Raw genomic sequence first — 19,727 nt, 5'->3', positions numbered from 1 at the left:
TAACTCGCATTTTTCTGAGGTTTGTTTGTTTGTTTGTTTATTTATTTATTTCAAATTTTAAAACTGTTTTGTGATTATTACAGTTGTTACGTGAGATATACCATTTATATCCAATGTATAATTGCTATTTTTCTTTTATCTTATAATCACTTTGCATTCCTCAAACTAAGGGTATAGAATGGAGGTAAGAATTTGTTGTTGTTAGTTGCGAAGTCGTGTCCGACCCATCGCGACCCCATGTGCAACATTCCTCCAGACCTTCCTGTCCCCTACCATCTTCTGGAGTCCATTTAAGCTCACGCCATCCAGCCACCTCATTCTCTGTCGTCCCCTTCTTCTCTTGCCCTTAATATTTCCCACCATTAGGCTCTTCTCCAGTGAGTCCTTCCTTCTCTACGTGGCCAAAGTATTTGAGTTTCAACTTCAGGATCTCGCCTTCTAAAGAGCAGTCATGGTTGATCTCCTCTAGAACTAACTGGTTTGAATGCCTTGCAGTCCAAGGGACTCGCAGGAATCTTCTCCAGCACCATAGTTCATTTTTTTGGCGTTCAGTCTTTCTTATGGTCCAACTTTCACAGCCATACATTGCAACTGGGAAAACCATGGCCTTGACTATACACACGTTTGTTGGCAGGGTGATGTCTCTGCTTTTTAGTATGCTGTCTACATTTGCCATAGCTTTCCTCCCCAGGAGCAAGTGTCTTTAAATTTCTTGGCTGCTGTCCCCATCTACGGTGATCTTGGAGCCTAAGGAAATAAAATATGTCACTACCTCCATTTCTTCCCCCTCTATTTGCCAGGAATTGAGAGGGCCGGATGCCGTGATCTTGGTTTTCTTAATGTTAAGTTTCAAGTCCACTTTTGCACTCTCCTTCACATGCATCAAGAGGCTCTTTAATTCCTCTTCATTTTCTGCCATTACAGTGGTATCATCTGCATATCCTAGGTTGTTGATATTTCTCCCAGCAATCTTAATTCCAATTTTTGATTCATCTAGCCCTGCCTTTCTCATGATGTGCTCTATATATAAGTTAAATAGGCAGGGCGACAGTATACAGCCTTGCCAGACTCCTTTCCCAATATTGAACCAATCAGTGGTTCCATGTCCAGTTCTCACCATTGCTTCTTGATCTGCATATAGGTTTCTCAAGAGACAAATAAGATGGTCTGGTACTCTCATCTCTTTAAGAACTTGCCACAGTTTGTTGTGATCCACACAATCAAATGCTTTAGCATAGTCAATGAAGGAAAAGTATATGTTTTTCTGGAACTCCCTAGCTTTCTCCATGATCCAACATATGTTGGCAATTTGATCTCTAGTTCCTCTGCCTCTTCAAAATCCTTCCTGAACTTCTGGTAATTCTCAATCCACATACTGCTGGAGTCTAGCTTGTAGGATTTTAAGCATAGCTTTACTAGCATGTGAAATGAGTGCAACAGTGCGATAGTTTGAACATTCTTTGGCACTGCCTTTCTTTGGAATTGAAATGTAAGCTGACCTTTTCCAATCCTGTGGCCACTGTTGAGTTTTCCAGATTTGCTGGCAAATTGAGTGTAGCACTATTACTGCATTGTGCTTTAAGATTTTGAATAGCTCAGCTGGAATACTGTCACCTCCACTTGCTTTGCTGTTGCTCAGATTTCCTAAGGCCCATTTCACTTCACATTCTAGGATGTCTGGCTCGGGGTCAGTGACCATTCAATTCTGGTTATCTGGGACGTTAAGCTCTTGTATAGTTCTTCTGTGTAGTTTTGCTACCTCTTCTTAATCTCTTCTGCCTCTGTTAGGTCCCTGCCATTTTGGTCCTTTATCATGCCCATCTTCGCATGAAACGTTCCCTTCATATCTCCATTTATCTTTCTTTTTTAAAAATTTTTATTAAATGCACATTTAAAAACAAAAATGGACATGATTCAACTTCCCTGGCTACAACACTGTTATTAGTATTGCCTTAGGTTACAGAAAGAAAAACAGAAACTTAAAATACATTCTATGATGGGACAGAGTATAACAAAATGTACATATAACATCTGTAAATTTTCTGGTAGACCATCTTTCAGTCGTCAGCGTTGTATTTACATATCTTTCAGTTGTGTCCTGATATAGGTGCTAATAAGAAGTCCTTACATTGTCAACTAATCAATCGATAGTCATCTCAACGATCCTCCTTATCTCTAACCAATCGTACAAAATTTTCCAAATTTCATAATACTCTGTTTCAGTTTTATTTTTAATCTCTAAAGTTAACCTGTCCATTTCAGCGCAGGATAAAATTTTATTTATTATTTCTTCTTCAGTGGGGGTTTCCTTTTTTTTCAATTTTTGGGCATAGGCCAATCTTGCTGCTGTTAAAATATGCAATAGTAAGTAGAAAGATGCTTTGCTAAGTTTATCATTAATAATCCCTAATAAGAAGGTTTCTGGTTTTAAATCAATTTTTTGTAATAAAATTTTTCCAACCAATTTTTTATCCAATGTCAAACATTTTGCGCTTTTGGACATTCCCACCACATGTGATAGTAAGTCCCTGGAAGCTTCTGCATTTCCAGCATGTCGGTGAGATTTTTTTATCTATTTTTGCTAGCCTTGTAGAGGGAAGGTGCCAGCTATAAAACATCTTGTATAAATTTTCTTTATAGGAGGTGGCTAGCGTTAACCTCCTGTTTCTATCCTATAGTGATTTTCAATTATCTAGGTCAATACTGTAACTGAAATTTTTGCTCCAGATTAACATTGTTTCTTTTACCTGTTCTTCTAACAAATCTTGTTCTAATAAACTTAGAAACTTAGCGATTGTTTTTCCTTTCCATTCCATTGTCCCCTAATAGCTATTTAATTATTTGCCTATTTAGAGTTTTTGATCTGTAATTTAGGTTCTGAGAAGCAGGAATTTAATTTGCTGAACAAAGTGTGTATGTATCTGTAATTAGTACATATCAGAGGGAAGCTTCAAAGTGTACTCTATGCTTGATAATGTATCAGTATTGGATTTTGCTGCTTAATTTTCCTTTTCATAAATACTATTGTAAAATGGCATGTTGGTTTTTTTTTCAGTGCATTATTTTAGAAATGAAAAAAGTACTCTGTTGTATTGAGCTGTTTGCATTTTTAAAAAAATTGCCCAATAGGTTCATTGCATATTTGAAGCTAGATCCAAATGTAACTTTCCACTGGTACATGCTGCCTGTATTGCTGTACTGCATTCTTGTGTTTTCTTCCTTCTGGTAACATTCATTTCCTCAACCTTGTGCCAATGATCTGTAAAATGATACCACAAATGCTGACCCTGTCTTTTAAGGATACAAATGGAATTGCCATTTCTTCTTGCACAAGGTGAGATTCTTTGCCAAAGTACATTGTTAAAGAGCAACCTGTCTTTTTCATTACAGTGTGTACCGTAACATTTAATACACTTTTGGCAAGAAGACTGCAAATGCCTTTCATAAGATATATTAACATGGCACCCTATAAGTCGTGTGACATTCCCAAACCCATCAGATGACCCTTGAGGGGAGGTTCTAACCAGGAAAGCCTTTATCATTTTACTACAAGCTCTCCAAAACTTAGTAATTGTGTCATAAACCATGTTATGCTGTTGGTGCAAGTTGGCACAGATTTCAGTTCCTTGTAGAATTAACAGGGGTAAGAAAGTAGGTCGTGGTTTTCAACAATACATGTGCAGAGGTTGGGTTTTGTTTGCCCTGCAGCTGCTAGTAGATGAGTATACTATAGCTGTTCAACAGTGTCAGTTTTCTTAGAAATAACATGGACTTGGTTCCAAGTGGTGGCACAATGCTTCCAGTGGTAGATACCTGGCTGTAATTATCAAGAGGAACTTAAGTAGAGTTAGAAAGTCGCTGTGGTTTCTGACCTGAGAAAGAGGTACTTTGCTCCAAGGGTGCAAATGAAATTCCAGCCTAATCAGAGGTCTAATCTCTAATAAGAGACCATATGAGGATTATACTTCCTTATCCCCAGAATTAGGATTGAAAGACTTCAACAAAATATTGCCCTGCCAACTGCTTCTGTTCCGTTTCACCCTGACAAGTCTTCCCTGTTTGAAAGTCAAAGATTGGTTGATCTAGCAGTAAAGAGGGCAAAGTGAGAGACTGGATATCCTCAATTCATTTCATCTAACCAGTGTTTTTCAGACAGGTGGACTTCAACTCGCAGAAATTCTGGGAGTTAAAGTCCACTTGTCTTAAAGTTGCCAAGGTTGAAAAATAACAATCTAAACCAGGGGTCTTCAAACTCGGCCCTTTTATGACTCATGGACTTCAACTCCCAGAATTCCTCAGCCAGCATGCCTGGCTGAGAAATTCTGGGAGTTGAAGTCCATGAGTCATAAAAGGGCCGAGTTTGAAGACCCATGATCTAAACCAGGGGTGTCAAACTCAATTTCATTGAGGGCCGCATCAGCATTGCAGTTGCCCTCAGGGGGGTGGGTGGGCGTGGCCTACTGGGTGGGCGTGGCTAGAGTGCGTATGGCCTACTGGGTGGGCGTGGCCAGCTCTACATCATTGGCATCAAGCGTGCCTATGGGGGCCTGGGCAGGAGTGGGACAGATCTGAGGGTCTTTGGCAGAAGGAGGGTCTCTGGGCCAGGGCCAAGGCAGCGGGGGCCGTTCCCTCACTGTTTCCAGGATGGCTTTGCGGGCCACATGAAACCACTTTGCGGGCCGGATCTGGCCCCCGGGCCCTGTGTTTGACATGTCTGATCTAAACCATAGAATTGAAAGGGCGGTAGGCAAGTTGCTTTTTTTAGACTAAATCCAAGACTTTGTAGAGTTATTATATGGTTACTGAATTAACTTTTTGGAGATTCTAACTACTCTTGAAACGGTCTTGTATAAAATAGTTTTGTATTTTCTGCTAAGTCTACTGCCTGAAATGCTTGATTAAAAGCCAGAGGACTTGTGTTTGTGATAATGCAATCCTACTTTCTTGCAGACCCGCAAGCACTAATTGACTGGATTTTTAAAAAAAAAATTAGCTGAAGGAAGGATTAAAGAACATTAGACTACAGATAGTCTTCCACTTATGACAATTGAGCCCAAAATTTCTGTTGCTAAGTGAAACAGTCATTAAGTGAATTTGGCCCCATTTTACAACCTTTCTTGCCATAGTTGTTAAGTGTATCATTGAAGTGCTTAATTTAGTAACATGGCTGTTAAGTGAATCTGGCTTCCCTATTGACTTTACTTGACGGAAGGTCTCAAAAGGTGATCACATGATCCCAGAACACTGCAACTGTCATAAATATGAAACAGTTGCCAAGCATCCATATTTTGACCACATGCCCATAGTGATGCTGCAGTGGTCGTAAGTGAAAAAATGGTCACATTTTTTCAGTTATGTTATAACTTCAAACATTCACTAAATGAACTGTTCTAAGCCGAAGACTACCTGTAATTGATTTTGGCGGTTTTCAAGGAAGCATAGCCTGACTTCACCATTTCTTGTAGCGTTTTTTTTTCCCCCACAATGATCTTAATTCAATATTGGACTGAAATTCTCTGCCCCATCACATGTAGTTTGTACAGCTGCTGATTAATTATGTCACTTATTGCACTTATTGTTTAAACACACCTGGAGGCAAAATATTGGTCGCATAGGCGAAGGTAGGAGTCTCCCAAAGAAGAGAAAATCAAAGAAGGCAGAGTGTAGGCAGTTCTTTTGTCATAATTTTTTTTGAATAGTGATAGAGTTCATCTAAGCTGTAAAAACACTGAATTTATCTAAGTGGTATTGTTTTTTACTTGGTGTATTGTTCAATGAATAAACCCTGAGGGTTTTTTAGGGAAGTAACGTACAATCTGAAAACAAGACGTTGTTGGCTTTCTAGTTGCAACTGTGACTTAACAAATGAGAAAACATGATTGGCTTGTAGTTAACTACCTATTTCTGGTCTGCTTTGTGTGTTCCACCCATCCCTCTAAAAATCTTATTATAATCTTGAGGGCTGTTTTTAAGGTATGGAAATATTAATTTTGTACTGGTTTGCCCAGACTCATCTAAATTGAAGCAGTTTACAAGTATGTACAGTATGTATGTGTATAAATAAAATAAAATAATAAAATAAAATAAAATAATAAAATAAAATAAAATAAAGTTACAAACAGAAAACAGATTGACCGAGCCATGCTTGCTTTGCTTTTGGCTTTTTCAGAATAAACAATTAGTGATATGTACAATGGAACAAACTGAAAAAAGAAATCTCTTTGCCCACAGTAATAATATTATAACTACTTCCTTTTTAGAGAATGGTTTAGTAGTATGTTTATCACTTTCGAGAATATAAAAGCCAGGGGCATCAGTTGTCTAATTCTGTCATGTTATAATGCATTTTTCAGAGTTAGACACCAAGCAGAATTTGCATATGATGTACAAACTGATTAAGAGGAGAAAAGCTACTTGATACCAGGCTTTGATCTATCCTTTAGAATAGGCATGTCAAACTCGCAATGTCACGTGACATCGTGCGACGTATTGTGACTTTTTCCCCATTGCTGGCAATGGGGTGGGCGTGGTTTTGGCATGACGCATCCAGCCCGTGGGCCGGCAGTTTGACATGCCTGCTTTAGAATTACCTGGTTTTTTAAAAAAATTTGTTTCATTTATTTTCAAATGAACTTTCTTTGTTTCCACTAAGCTGAAGCTTCATGCTCCCTAGTTTTTGTTTTTTTTAAATACAGGTTTTATTAATTTTTTAATTTTACATCCAGGTATTTATGAAGCAATACAGTGGTTGGGTAGTTAAAAGTAAACAATAGCAAATAACAAAATCATTTGTAGATAGCTCAAGTTACATCAACAAGAATTCCCTCTCCGATTCCCTTAGTTATGGTAACATAATCAAATTAATACATTTCTAATTGTGACAAAATCAATTAGAACAATTTTCAATATATTTTCACTTATACATATCCATGTCCTGTTTTTGAATTTTACCTAATTGCAATAGAATATTTCAAAGTAGCCTGTAATATATAGAAGAAAACTTAATTTTCAGGTAAATTTTCATTTAATTTTCATTTCCCCCATTTCATTATATAGTAATTATCCTGTCTAAAATACATACATTGTTCACTTCAGTGCATTCTTATTTTATACAAGTATATTCTGTTTATCATCTTAATAGTTCACCAATTATTAAAAAAAATATCTTTTGTTGTATCCTTTCAGATTCTATAATATAAATCAATTCTAATAGCTAACTTTCCTTTCCCTTAGAAGTCTAGAAGTAAAATATAAAATCAGTTTATATCTTTTAAAAATTGCCTTAGCCCATTAAGAGAAATTTTAATCTCTATCATTACAACAAATATATTCTATTTATCATCTTAATAGTTCATCAATTATTAAAATAAGGTTTTTATTATATCATTCCAAATTCTATAATATAATTCAAAGTTATGTTCGATAGCTAATTTTGCTTTCCCTTAAAGATCTAAAACCTAAGTATAGAATCAGTTTATATCTTTTAAAGATTCCCCTTAGCCCATTAAAAGAAATTTTAAGCTCTATCATTACAAGTCCCAACAGAAAGACAAATCCAATCTTTTAAATCTAACTCTCGTGTTCTTTTTGTGCCAATCAGGTTTTCATATCAGTGCCTTTAGATTCTCAAATGTGTCTCCCTTTCTTCCAACACATAGTTTAAATCCAGGGAGACTATCCAATTGTCAATTTTGCAAAGAAAATGTCCCCTTTGTAATCATTAAGATGTTGCTTTAATAGATCAATTCTCGATGTTTGGTATGGTATAGTTGTCATTAGTTCAGTCTGGTCTTCTTCTTCCAATTCCATCTGGCTTAGATAAGAGGGGATGACCGATGTTATAGTTATTATTTGGTTGGCTAGGTTCTCAACATACTGTATTTGAAAGCCTTTGGTATCTTCCGTCTTAGTGTTGCTTTCTTCGGCTTCTATTGTTTTTTGAATTGTAGGTTTTATAGTTAAAATCGAGATTTAGGCATCAAGGTTATCAATAGATTGTATTTGTTGTTCTTTAGGGTCTCCTATTTTGATGTTAATTTCCTCTTCTATTTGTTTTTGGATTGTCAATTCATCATTTAAAATCAAAGTTTCATTTGGTAGATTTAAGCTGTCAGATTTATCTTGCAGTCAGTGCCAGAATTGTTTCAAGTATCAGTTTATAGTTAAGTGGTGGAATATAATCCTCCATTTCTTTGATGTTTACAGGTAGGTCTTTCGTGGAGGCTATTTTAATAAGAGTCAGTGAGTGTCCACCTCCACTATTCCTAGAGATTGTTTTTGGTGCCAGGTGTTCCCAATTCTTATCTTTAAAGATAGTGTCAAGGACAAATCTGTGTTTCAGCCAGCTCTCACAATAAAGAAAAGGTTTAGTTGCTATATCAGGTTTTGCCACAAAATGTCATCAATAGTATATAAAATATGTAAAATCTTTTTCCAGACTGATATGAGGCTTTTATCCAATTAATCAGTATTTTTTCTTTTCCTCTTCTTTCACAGCTTAAGCAGAAAATAGGGTAGTAGGTCCCCGCAGAAATAAAAGCTTTTTAAATGCCCAGGAATTTCAAAGGTACAAATAAGGTCGCTTAATTTTTTTAGCTTAGTCATTTGGTTTCTTTTAAGGCTTTAAAATTTTTGTTCCCTAAGTAAGCAGTTGCCGATCTTTCAAAAGAGGGGGAGGATATTTTCAAAAAGGTCCCACAGTAAAGTAGTTAGGGGAATAAGAAAGGTAAGGTCTCACCCAGATCCTCTAGATTGCTTCGTTGTGCTTGATGGTGCTTTTGGCTTTCGGCAGGGAACGGCTTAATGATCGGCCATCTTAATGGCCAATCTCTTCTTCTTTGGGCCAGAGGAGCTGCTCTGGATCAAACAGAGGGCTGCCGCCCTTCCGTGTTCACAAGAAGGGCCTCCTCACAGTGGTCACCCCTCCAGGGCGACTTTCGACCCTTTTCAGGGTCCTTCAAGGACGATAGATCGGACGTCGGGGAGAGGCTTCTTACTGCGCGTCCGCTGGTGCTGCGTGCACAAACCAGAAGCCACATGCTCCCCAGTTTTAATTTGCAGTCAGTCTTTACAATCCAACAGTGAGATCCTTGCCATCCAGGATATGTGTCCCATGGAGTAGTTATGACATGTTGGCAGGAGAGAGGGATTGTAGCCTGAGTTTGATAGAAATATAGTCAGGGAGTATGTATTGACCTTGAAGGAATTCATATCTCCAAGAGCTTAAGTCTTGCTGAAGCTCTAACCAATCCACTTAAGAAAACCTCATGAATTGATGACATACCAGATGACTAGAGTATGACAAATGCTGCTCTTCAAAAAGCAGGCTAAGATGGATTTAGGGAACCACAGAATAGATTAGAAACATCTTGAAAATAATGCAGTAATAGCTATTATCTGTGATGGATTTATCAAGAACAGGTGGTGTCAGGCTAATTTTATTACATTTTTCATCAGATAATTTCCTTAGTAGCATCTGGGATTAGTGTAGACATAATATGTTGCAATTCAGCAAAACATTATACTGTATAGCAACGTTTTGATTAACAAAATAGTTGAATATTACCTAGATAGCATATTCTCCAAAGCACTTGAAGGCAGGACAAAAAGCAACGGATGGAAACTAACCAAAGAGAGAAGCAACCTAGAACTAAGGAGAAATTTTCTGACAGAACAATTAACCAGTGGAACAACCTGCCTCCAGAAGCTGTGAATGTTCCAACGCCGGAAGTTTTTAAGAAGAGACTGACAACCATTTGTCTGAAATGGTATAGGGTTTCCTGCCTGAGCAGGGGGTTGGCATAGATGACCTCCAAGGTCCCTTCCAACATCATCATCATCATCATCATCATCATTATTATTATTATTCCATAAGTGGCTTAAAATCATACGTAAATTGTTAAAAAGTGGTTTCCCTTTAAATCTGGAGTGAGATGACATAGATGTTGGTTCTGAGCCCAGTACTCTTCAACACTTTCTGTAAGGATTCAGAGAAAGTGGTGAATTAAAGGCTTATCAGACTTGCAGATGATGCAAAACTAGAGGGAACAGCTAGTATTCTAAAAAAAAAGATTCAAAATGATAATTGGCTAAACACAACAGAATTAAATTTAATAGAGGCAAATGTAATGGGGAAAAATCAAATTCACATCTATAGGAGGAGCAGTACTTGGCCTGGTAACAATATGTATGAAAATTTGCTTAGAGTAGTAATTGATTACAAGCTAAATATGAATCAGGAACAATATGGCTGAAACAGCCAAATGCAATTTTAAGCTACACTATTGAGGTATAGCTTCCAAAGAATAGGAAGGAGTAGTTCTATTATATTTTGTATTGGTCAGACCCCATCCCAAGCACTATATCCAATTCCAGGTATTACATTTTAAGACTGATCAGACAAAACAGCAACAGATCTGTTTTATGTTATCCAGAATGCAGGATACACTGATTTAAACTATCTAAACAACAATGCAATTATTGCTCAACATGCCAGTTTATCACCTTTCCTATTGGAACTGGCTTAGACTACAAATAACATAGTTGGAAGGGACTTTGAAGGCCTTTTAGTCCAACCCCCTGTACAAGCAGGAGACTATGTACCATTCTGGACAAATGACTGTCCAATATCTTCTTAAAAACTTCCAATACTGGAACATACACAGCTTTTGAAGTCAAGCTGTTTCACTGATTAATTGTTCTTACTGTCAGGAAATTTCTCCTTAGTTCTAGGTTGAATCTCTCTTTGATAAGTTTCAATCCATTACTTCTTGTTTTGCCTTCAGGTGCTTTAGAGATTAGGTTGTCCCTCTCATCTTTGTGACAGCCTCAAATATTGAAAAACTGCTATCATGTCTCAGTCCTTCTTGTCAGACTAGACATACTCAGTTCCTGCAACAGTTCATCATATGTCTTAACCTCCAGCCTCCTAATTTGTTGCTCCTCTGAGTACTCTTTCTAGAGTCTCAAGATCTTTTTTGTATCATGGTGACCAGAACTGGATGCAATATTCCAAGTGTAGTCTCACCAGGACGGTGTATAGCAGTACTCATATGTCACATGATCTTGATACTATTCCTCTGTTGATGCAGCCGAGGACTGCATTGGCTTTTTTGGCAGCTGCAGAACATGGTTGTATGTTCTTGTGCTGAAAAATAATAGTTGTGAAGCCATTCAGCATACATGGTAGTTTAACTTTGATTATTTGCATGTTGATACTTAAAATTAAGGCTTTTACGTGTGATTGTTTATTTTCCTTTAATAAAGTTTGATTTTATTTATCATTTGTGAGTAGGATCTATCATCCAAGATGTCGGAGAGGAGGAAGTTAATAGCCCAATCGCACAGCTCCATGCTGTATAGCTAGGAATGGTACTACTTATTTCACCTTTACCTTGTAACTACCAGGAAAGCAGTATAGCTTGTAGGAGCCCAGTCTTTCTCACATGCCAGTGATACAGGGAAAACAGCAGGAGAGATGCCACCCTGGAAGAGGTGGTGCCAACAGTAATCGCTAAACCACTAAACCACAAGAGGCAGAGCAAGACTGAGTGCAGACCCAGGAGGGGGACATTTGAGATCTCCTACCATTCATCTTATGGGAATATCCATGCTACAATAGACTACAGTGTTGCTAGAATTTCTGTCCCATCCTTTAGGCTTAGAGATCATAAGTAATTCTTTTCCTTTCTTCCTTACAGACATGAGTCAAAAGTTCCGGAGGCCATCATGCCTTACGGGAAAGATGATGCAATGCTAATTATGTCTTCTCTTCTTTTTCTTAGTAAATTAATATCCTTTCACATCAAAGCAAATTAAGGAAAGACTGGCCCAATATCATACAGCAGGAAGCAACATGAATTCGGATCTATTAGTTATGTTATAGTGATCTCCAAATTCCAAAAATCAGTAAATATCTACAAACCTAGAAAAAGAAAAGCTTTGAAATGGCCTCCTTGGGTTGAGATAATTATTGTCCTCCTCATGTAATATACAGGTAGTCCTCAACGTTATGACCATTTGTTCTGTGACCTTATAAAGTTATGACACTGCTCCAAAAAGTCACTTATGATTGCTCCTCTCACTTACAACCATTGCAGCATCCCAGCAGTCACATGAACAAGCTCTTAGCAACCAGCATGAATTTTGCAGCATCACAGGGTCACGTGATCGTCATTCCTAGGGGAGTTCTGACAAGTAAAGTCAAAGGGGGAAACCACATTTCCGTAATGTTCATGGGGAGGAAAAAGTTAATAAAATCAGATGAAAGTTCTGAACCCAATTGTGGGCATAGGTTGAGGACTATCTGTAATGAGTTGTAATATATGATCCTATTTTGTTGCCCAAATATCAACATAGTTATGGTAGACAAGCAAAGAATTATTAAAACAGAAGAAATGTAATGACCTGAAGCAGGTAGCTTGGGGAAGGATATCCACCAGCATTCCTGGCTTGAAGCTGTTCTGTAAGAAGGAATGGGCTAAAAATCCTCTAAACCAAGGGTCCCCCACCCCCGGTCCATGAACTAGTACTGGGCCGCAGCATGCCACCAACCATTCCGTACAAACAAGCAAAGACCCATCTGTGGGATGCAGGCAGCACACAAAACCACACCCCCTCCGGTCCCTGGTGCCCAAAAGGTTTGGGACCTCTGCTTTAAACCATAGTTGCACAGGACCGATCAACAGTTATTGGAAACATTTAGTTGCAATTATTGCTGTCCAGGAGAGGGGAGCACACTAGTCGCCTATTCATTTTTGTATGCAGTGCTACTTTATATATATATATATATATATATATATATATATATATATATATATATATATATATATATATATATATATATATATATATATATATATATATATATATATATATCCACATATATTTAGTTTTCCTCTATTTATGAACAATATAATATTTTTGATTCATTTAATTGGATTTTCTTTACCCAGTTTTAAGACTTCTATGGAGAACAAACAGATGTTTTAGGTCACATTTATGCAAAAAATACTGAACATTCAAAAAAGGCCAGTTTTTGGCTCAGACAGTCTCATCTATGTTCAAGCATACATTAAGTCCTAATATACTAAAGGAATTTTTAAAAAGCAGCACTGCATACAAAAATGAATAGACAACTAGAATAGCTGGCATTATCCTGCAGTGAGACGCTCTCCAGGCCTAGATAGTGAAATGGAAGAGACCTATATCTTATACTCTCCACAAGCATCTGTGGAGCCGGTATACTCCACCCAAAAGGGAGTGTATCTGCAGCAGTCTAACCACAATATAATTTAAGCATGACTTTTAAGATCCAAAGGATTGCTGTTGGTGGATCAGGTAAAGGTAAAGGTTCCCCCGCACATGCGTGCTAGTCATTTCCCACTCTAGGGGCCGGTGCTCATCTCCATTTCAAAGCCGAAGAGCCAGCGCTTGTCCGAGGACGTCTCTGTGGTCATGTGGCCGGCATGACTAGACGCCAAAGGCGCACGGAACACTGTTACCTTCCCACCGGAGTGGTCCCTATTTTTCTACTTGCATTTTTACATGCTTTCGAACTGCTAGGTTGGCAGAAGCTGGGACAAGTAGGTCAATGAAAATCATTTTTCACAATCACTCCTTTCATAGCACTGAAAATAAAAACTTGAAATGTTCTTTAAACATCAGTGCCTTCACTTCAAACCACATTTATACAAGCATACAGGGTAAATACCATATATAGTTTGCTCCAGTAATCTCACCAGCATCATTTGAAGCATGTTTAAAGTTAACAAAAATACAGAACTATTAAACATATAACATACACATTTTTGTAAGCTGCCCAGAATCATTGAGAGTGAGTGGGCGGCCACACTAATTTTCTTAAATAAATAAGCATGCAATTTTCTTTTATAACTACCATTGAGTGAGCTAGCAGGTTCCAATTCATCTGAATATATTTAATGGTATCTATCAACTTTAAGCCATGTTTTCAGTGACAACTAAATGAATTCTTCATCAACCTTTGCATACTTCAGCTTTAATAACATCGTGCATTTTCAGCAATGCTGGCAAGAAATTCTGGGAATTGCAATCCTCATATGTCTACATAATATTTGGTTGGGAAAGTGTGTTAACCCATTTGTTTAACTGATCTGTTGCATCAGTCTTTATAATGAAGAAGGCTTTATGGTGTTTAAACTGTGAAACATGGGTGTGTGAAACAAGTAGGAGTTTACAGAGCTCTAAATAAAAGCGATAACCTACATACTGATAATATGTCCAAATAAAACTGCTACTACTACACTACTACTGTTACTCTCTAATTATCTTAGGACAGGGAAAAACTGCTATATAAAGTGTCCTGATATAAATATTCAATTTACATAATTAATACCTGGCGAGTTTTGTAGACACAGAATGGATATTCATCAGGGAAATTTGTGTCTGGTGTGTGTCAGACACTGACCCTACCTCCTCTCTCCTTCATACAATTATAGACAAAGGGTCAATGTATCTCCTTTTCCTTTTATCAATTAGCACTGGCTACACTGGAAAACTTTGTCTTGGTTTTACTACTATAATGTCTTCTATGAAAAAATAGACTCTAACTCCTTTCTGTCTTCATCCCTTCCTACCCTCATTCCATTTCCTTCTGAAAAAGGCCTATTGCTCTCTTCCAAAAATTTCACCCAATGCTCAGTCATGCTAAAAATGTCTCTCCTAATATGTTCCTTAATCATTTTGCTTGCTGAGTATTATCTCAACTGGCATAAAAGGAAAAGCATGTTACACATTTCATTCCCTTAAATAAGCTATCAATTCTCAGCCAGGGGAACATGTTTATCAGAAACAAAATTGAAGGAGGAATAATACTGTCTTCTCCATTACAGAATACAGTGAGAGGTCCCGTGAAAATCTCCAAGCCTTTAAAGGCTGTGTTATCATTTCTGCATTAATGGGAAAACTATTGCAACAAAAATAGAAAGAATAACAACATGGTGGAATTTCTACCAGTAGTCCTCAACGCACAACCAAACTGAGTCCAAAATTTCTGTTGCTAAGCAAGAGAATTGTTAAGTGAGTTTTGCCCCCATTTTGTGACCTTTCTTGCCACAGTTATTTAATGGATCACTGCAGTTGTTAAGTTAGTGACACAGTTGTTAAGTAAATTTGGCTTCCCCCATTGACTTTGCTTGTCAGAAGATCGCAGAAGGGGATCACATAACCCTGGGACAGTGCATCTGTCGTAAATAAAAGCCAGTTGCCAAGTGTACACATGGGGAAGCTGCGATGACCATATGTGTGAAAAATAGTCATAGGTCCCTGTTTTTGTTCTGTACCAGCCTGCTACCGGCCTTGCAGAAAAGGCAACCCCTTTACAGACGGCAAGAGGCTGGAATACGTCTGCCAAATTTATTACAAAAACAAACAAGACACGAACCAAGATACCGGAGCTTTGAAACACTATCTGAGCGGTTGCTTTCAGCAAACCAGCCCTCCCCACACAAGTCCTTTATAAAGAGTTCAGGGCGTGGCTTCTCTCTCCCTCCTTCCGAGAAGCCCCATTGCCTTCCTCTGTTTACTCCTACTTGACTGCCTCCTGCGTCAGGCGTCCTTGAACAGGGCCAGCTGTGGGTCATCTTCATCCACGCTGTCAGGCTCAGACAGCTGGGTCTCCACCAGGTGGGAGGGGCCTGGCTGGGGGCTCTGCGGAGCCTCAAAGCCATCATCAGCAAGTTCTTCAACACCCCCCTCTTCCCTCTCATCTGAGTCATCCGACCCAACTGCCGAACCCACAGGCTGACCCTGAATCACAACAGTTTTCAACTTTGAACAGTAACTAAACAAATGGTCGCAAGTCAAGGACTATCTGTAATAACTTCCAGAATTTTACATAATAAACGTGGTATTGGTACTTTGTAATGTACTTTAATATTTAAGAAGATTTGTAAAAGATAGCTCTTCCAATAAGTGTTTATATACTGAGCTTTGAACAGGCAAGGTATGGGAGTTTGAATCTAGTTATTTATTTATGAATTAAATTTATATGCTTCCCATCTTAGTGTTCAAGGCTGGGTTTTAAGACATTTTTTATATTATGATTTGATTGTTATGTTGATAATTCAATAGTTATTGTATGTATTTCATCTTATTATGGTAATCAACATACAGTTAGGTGAAAGATGCAGCATAAAAACATACATACATACATACATACATACATACATACATACATACATACATACACCTATGTATTGTAGAAGGTAAGAAATATTGAGCCTTGGTGGAGCAGTGGGCTAATGCCTCCTTAAGTAACACCAGCTGCCTGCAATTAGTGCAGGTTCGCATCCCACCAGGCTCAAGGTTGACTCAGCCTTCCATCCTTCCGAGGTAGGTAAAATGAGGACCCAGATTGTTGGGGGCAATTAAGCTAACTTTGTAATAATGCCGCTTGGGGTGTGTGTGAAAGCCCTAATAAGCAGGCATATACATAGAATGAAGGCTACTGCTAAGCTTGTAAGCTGCCCTGAGTCTTCGGGCCGGATCCAGTCCCCGGGCCTTGTGTTTGACATGTCTGTTCTAAGGCATAATGCATTTTTTGCTTAGAGGGATGCTTGAACTTAATCTGTTTATCGACTGGTGAGGGAATAAATATTTCTTTTAAATGAAGATCGAAGAATGCTTTCTAAGTAAAGGAAATGAGCTATTATAGCATATTAATGTAAAAACATAAAGTAATACTTTCCATAAAGTATATATCCATGCCTGTTCTTAGAATCTACTAAGTAGTCACCACATCTCAGGTCTTAACAAGCATGTTATTTAATCCCACTAGGTAAGATAAACTTTCATAAAGTAAGTTTGAATTCATATTAAGATAATTACTGGCATGTCGTAAATTTAAAGAATTAAAGAATGATACTCCCAATGTGATGAAACCAGCCCTTATATTTTTGATTGCATGATCTAAACCTGCCTCCTTTTAACTAGACAGTATGTTGTAATTTTTTTAACAGGAACTCAATCAGAAACAAAGAAACTGAGCTACATTCTCCAGCTCTGCCTACATGAGATTCTAAGGCAGAGATAATGAGGGATAACTGTGATAATGAGTGCATGCATATCACAATTTTTACATAGCTGTTCACACACTGCATGTTTCTTTACTGGGAGATCACTGAGTAATCAGAAACCAAAACATTTCAAATCTGTTCAGATCACATTGTAATCTAGTTTAATAGATTCAGGTTGTAAACCTGTGACGTGTATGTAAACAATTAAGAATTGCAGCATACATAAAGAAGGTTTACTCACCATATTTGAACTTCTAAATACTGGATCAATTTTCATTTAATTAGAGAAAGTTATTTCTTCCTAAAATGACAGGATCAATTTTCATTTAATTAGAATCAGAGAAAGTTGTTTCTTACTAAAATGATAAAACATATAAGAAAAAAGTCCACATTAGGTATTGGCAGAGTGGAAAAAAATATATTATTGTAAATAAAATGAATTAAAAGTAACAAACCCAAAAATAATTAAAAGAATATTCTTAATAATAATATTTCTTCCAAAAATGCAGATGTATTGATTTGAAACAAGGAAGACTCAACAAACGCATGCAAAGCCAGAACTGAGAAGACAGCAACAGACAGCAAATGCCACCTCTACAAAGAAGGAACAATAGACCACCTAATTAGCAGCTGCAAGATGATCACATAGATTGACTTTTCTTCTGTTAGAATTATTTCTTTCCCAGGGCTTAATGGCGTGGTTTAAGATATATGTTAAAGAGAAGTGAAACAACATGGTTTCATATTACACTGGAGAGTAGTATTTAGTACAATGCCACAGAGCAATTCTGGCCTGTGATGTTCAATATTTGGATTAATTACCTGAGGGTCGAGAAGGTGAGTATCAGATTTTCAGACAACACAAAACTAGAAGGAGTAGTTAACAGTTTAGAAGAGAAAGAAAGGATTCAAACTATTTAAACATGCTTGAGCAGTTGGTCAAAATGAACAGGATGAAATTTAGCAATGCAATGTTCTGTTTTTAGAGAGGAAAAATAAAATCAGCACTATATGATCAGGGCAAACTGGCTCGATAGTAGTTGATTCCATGTGAAAGAAATCTGGGTATACTTGTGGAAAATTGAGTAAAAGGAGCCAGCATTGTGATGTAGTTACTAAAAAGGAAAATGGTACTTTGTAATGCATTGATATACAATCAGAATAGGAAGAAATGATTTCCACTCTTCCTTGACCAAAGCCCCACTCAAAATACTATGTTCGTTTCTCGGAACATCAGTCTAAAAAAGGCATTGGCAAACTCGAGCAAATTCTGGGTAATCCAGATAATGCAGGATATGGAAGCCAAGTGGTAAGAAAAACAATTATGTTTAGCCGGCTGAAGAGAAGACTGAGCAAATAGAGGATTGCAGTCTTCAGATTTCTAAACAGTTATCATATATATTAGGCTCTGAAAATGTGTTTGTGTTGCCCAAGAGGGTAGAACCATAGAGAAATAATTTCAGACTGGCTTTTATAACTACGTTTCTGATGATAAGAACTGTCCCCCCAATGGTTTTCTTTCATTGGAGGACTTCAAACAAAATCTGGCTAGTCATTTTTCTGAAATGCATTAACATATCCTGCATAAGCAGGAAGTTGAATCTCTGAAGTCGTTTCCAACTCCTTGATTTGATGTATCGAATAACTGGCTTAATGATATGCTTGAACGTTCACGTGACCCAGCAGACAGCTTTCCAGGAAGCCTAAGAAATTATAAGAATTCCACTGTCTGGTCTAGTTCTTTGTGACAATTCATAAAACTGGTTAACTTCTGCATTTCCCATGAAATCCATCATGGGAGTTATGAAACCAACTCTTTAAATGCCCATAACGAGGCAAAACATAACAGTGTGTATATAGGCATTAATTCCTCCAGCATAAACTGTAATTTTGAAATATCTTGGAATTATTAAGGTTTTTAGTAGACCTACATGTCATATAACCACAGATCTTTTGGGGCACAATCACATTGTGCATGGCTTTAAGAAAGTATGCTTACAGTAAGTGACTAGTTAAAGTGTATTATTATCAACCTTCCACCTTCTTTTCTTTCATGATTTTGTCTTTGATTCCAACAAAGTAATCAATATCTTTCTTTTTGTTAAATGCTTATTTGAGGATTCGTTTTGATTGTTTCACATAGAGTACAGTAAAATAAATATCGAGATTAACTAATAGTTGTCATCAAATTCTGCAGAAAAGTGAAATTATAATCTATTCTTGCACCATCTGAGTCTCTGGGTTCCTAGAAATCGGGGTGTTTTTAGGATGTTGATCAATCTTCTGTCTTAACTTGAAAATTGCAATTATATTATCTTCCCTCCACAAACACACACACATACACACAAAAACCCATATACTTCATCATCCAGGATGTACTTGTGCATGTTAACCTAAATAGGTTAATGAGAGCTAATGTAATGGAGCAGTTAAATACTGGATTTGAAGCGGGAGACCCAGGCATGGAAGCCAGCTGGGTGATTTTGTCAAACTGAGAAGCTGAAAATGTATATCTACCAATTTCAAATAGACTAGCATGGTAGTTTTTGATCCATAACCTGTGGCCGGATCATCATCAACATTATTATTATCTATATAGTCTTGAAAAGAATTTTATAAAGAAAACAAAAATATAACAGATTTTCCTTTACCTGCTCTAGAATGATTTCAAAA

At 37.4% G+C, this 19,727-nt stretch overlaps 1 protein-coding gene across 1 annotated transcript in view; it reads left to right on the top strand.

The window, feature by feature from the left end:
* The window catches only part of HEMK1 (HemK methyltransferase 1, mitochondrial release factors N(5)-glutamine), an 80,161-nt gene extending 60,648 nt beyond the window's left edge, over positions 1–19,513 (top strand). Inside the window, exon 11 of the mRNA XM_083354972.1 lies at positions 17,564–19,513. Coding sequence (XP_083211098.1) covers positions 17,564–17,618 — 55 coding nt within the window. The 3' untranslated portion in view covers positions 17,619–19,513. The remainder of the gene's footprint in view (positions 1–17,563) is intronic.
* The last annotated feature ends 214 nt before the right edge of the window (positions 19,514–19,727 follow it).

Source organism: Vipera ursinii (assembly GCF_947247035.1).
Source record: "Vipera ursinii genome assembly, chromosome: 2".
In the NCBI taxonomy this organism is placed as follows: Eukaryota; Metazoa; Chordata; class Lepidosauria; order Squamata; family Viperidae; genus Vipera; species Vipera ursinii.
The sequence above is the reverse complement of the archived record's forward strand: the minus strand, read 5'-3'. Positions and strand labels throughout refer to the sequence as shown.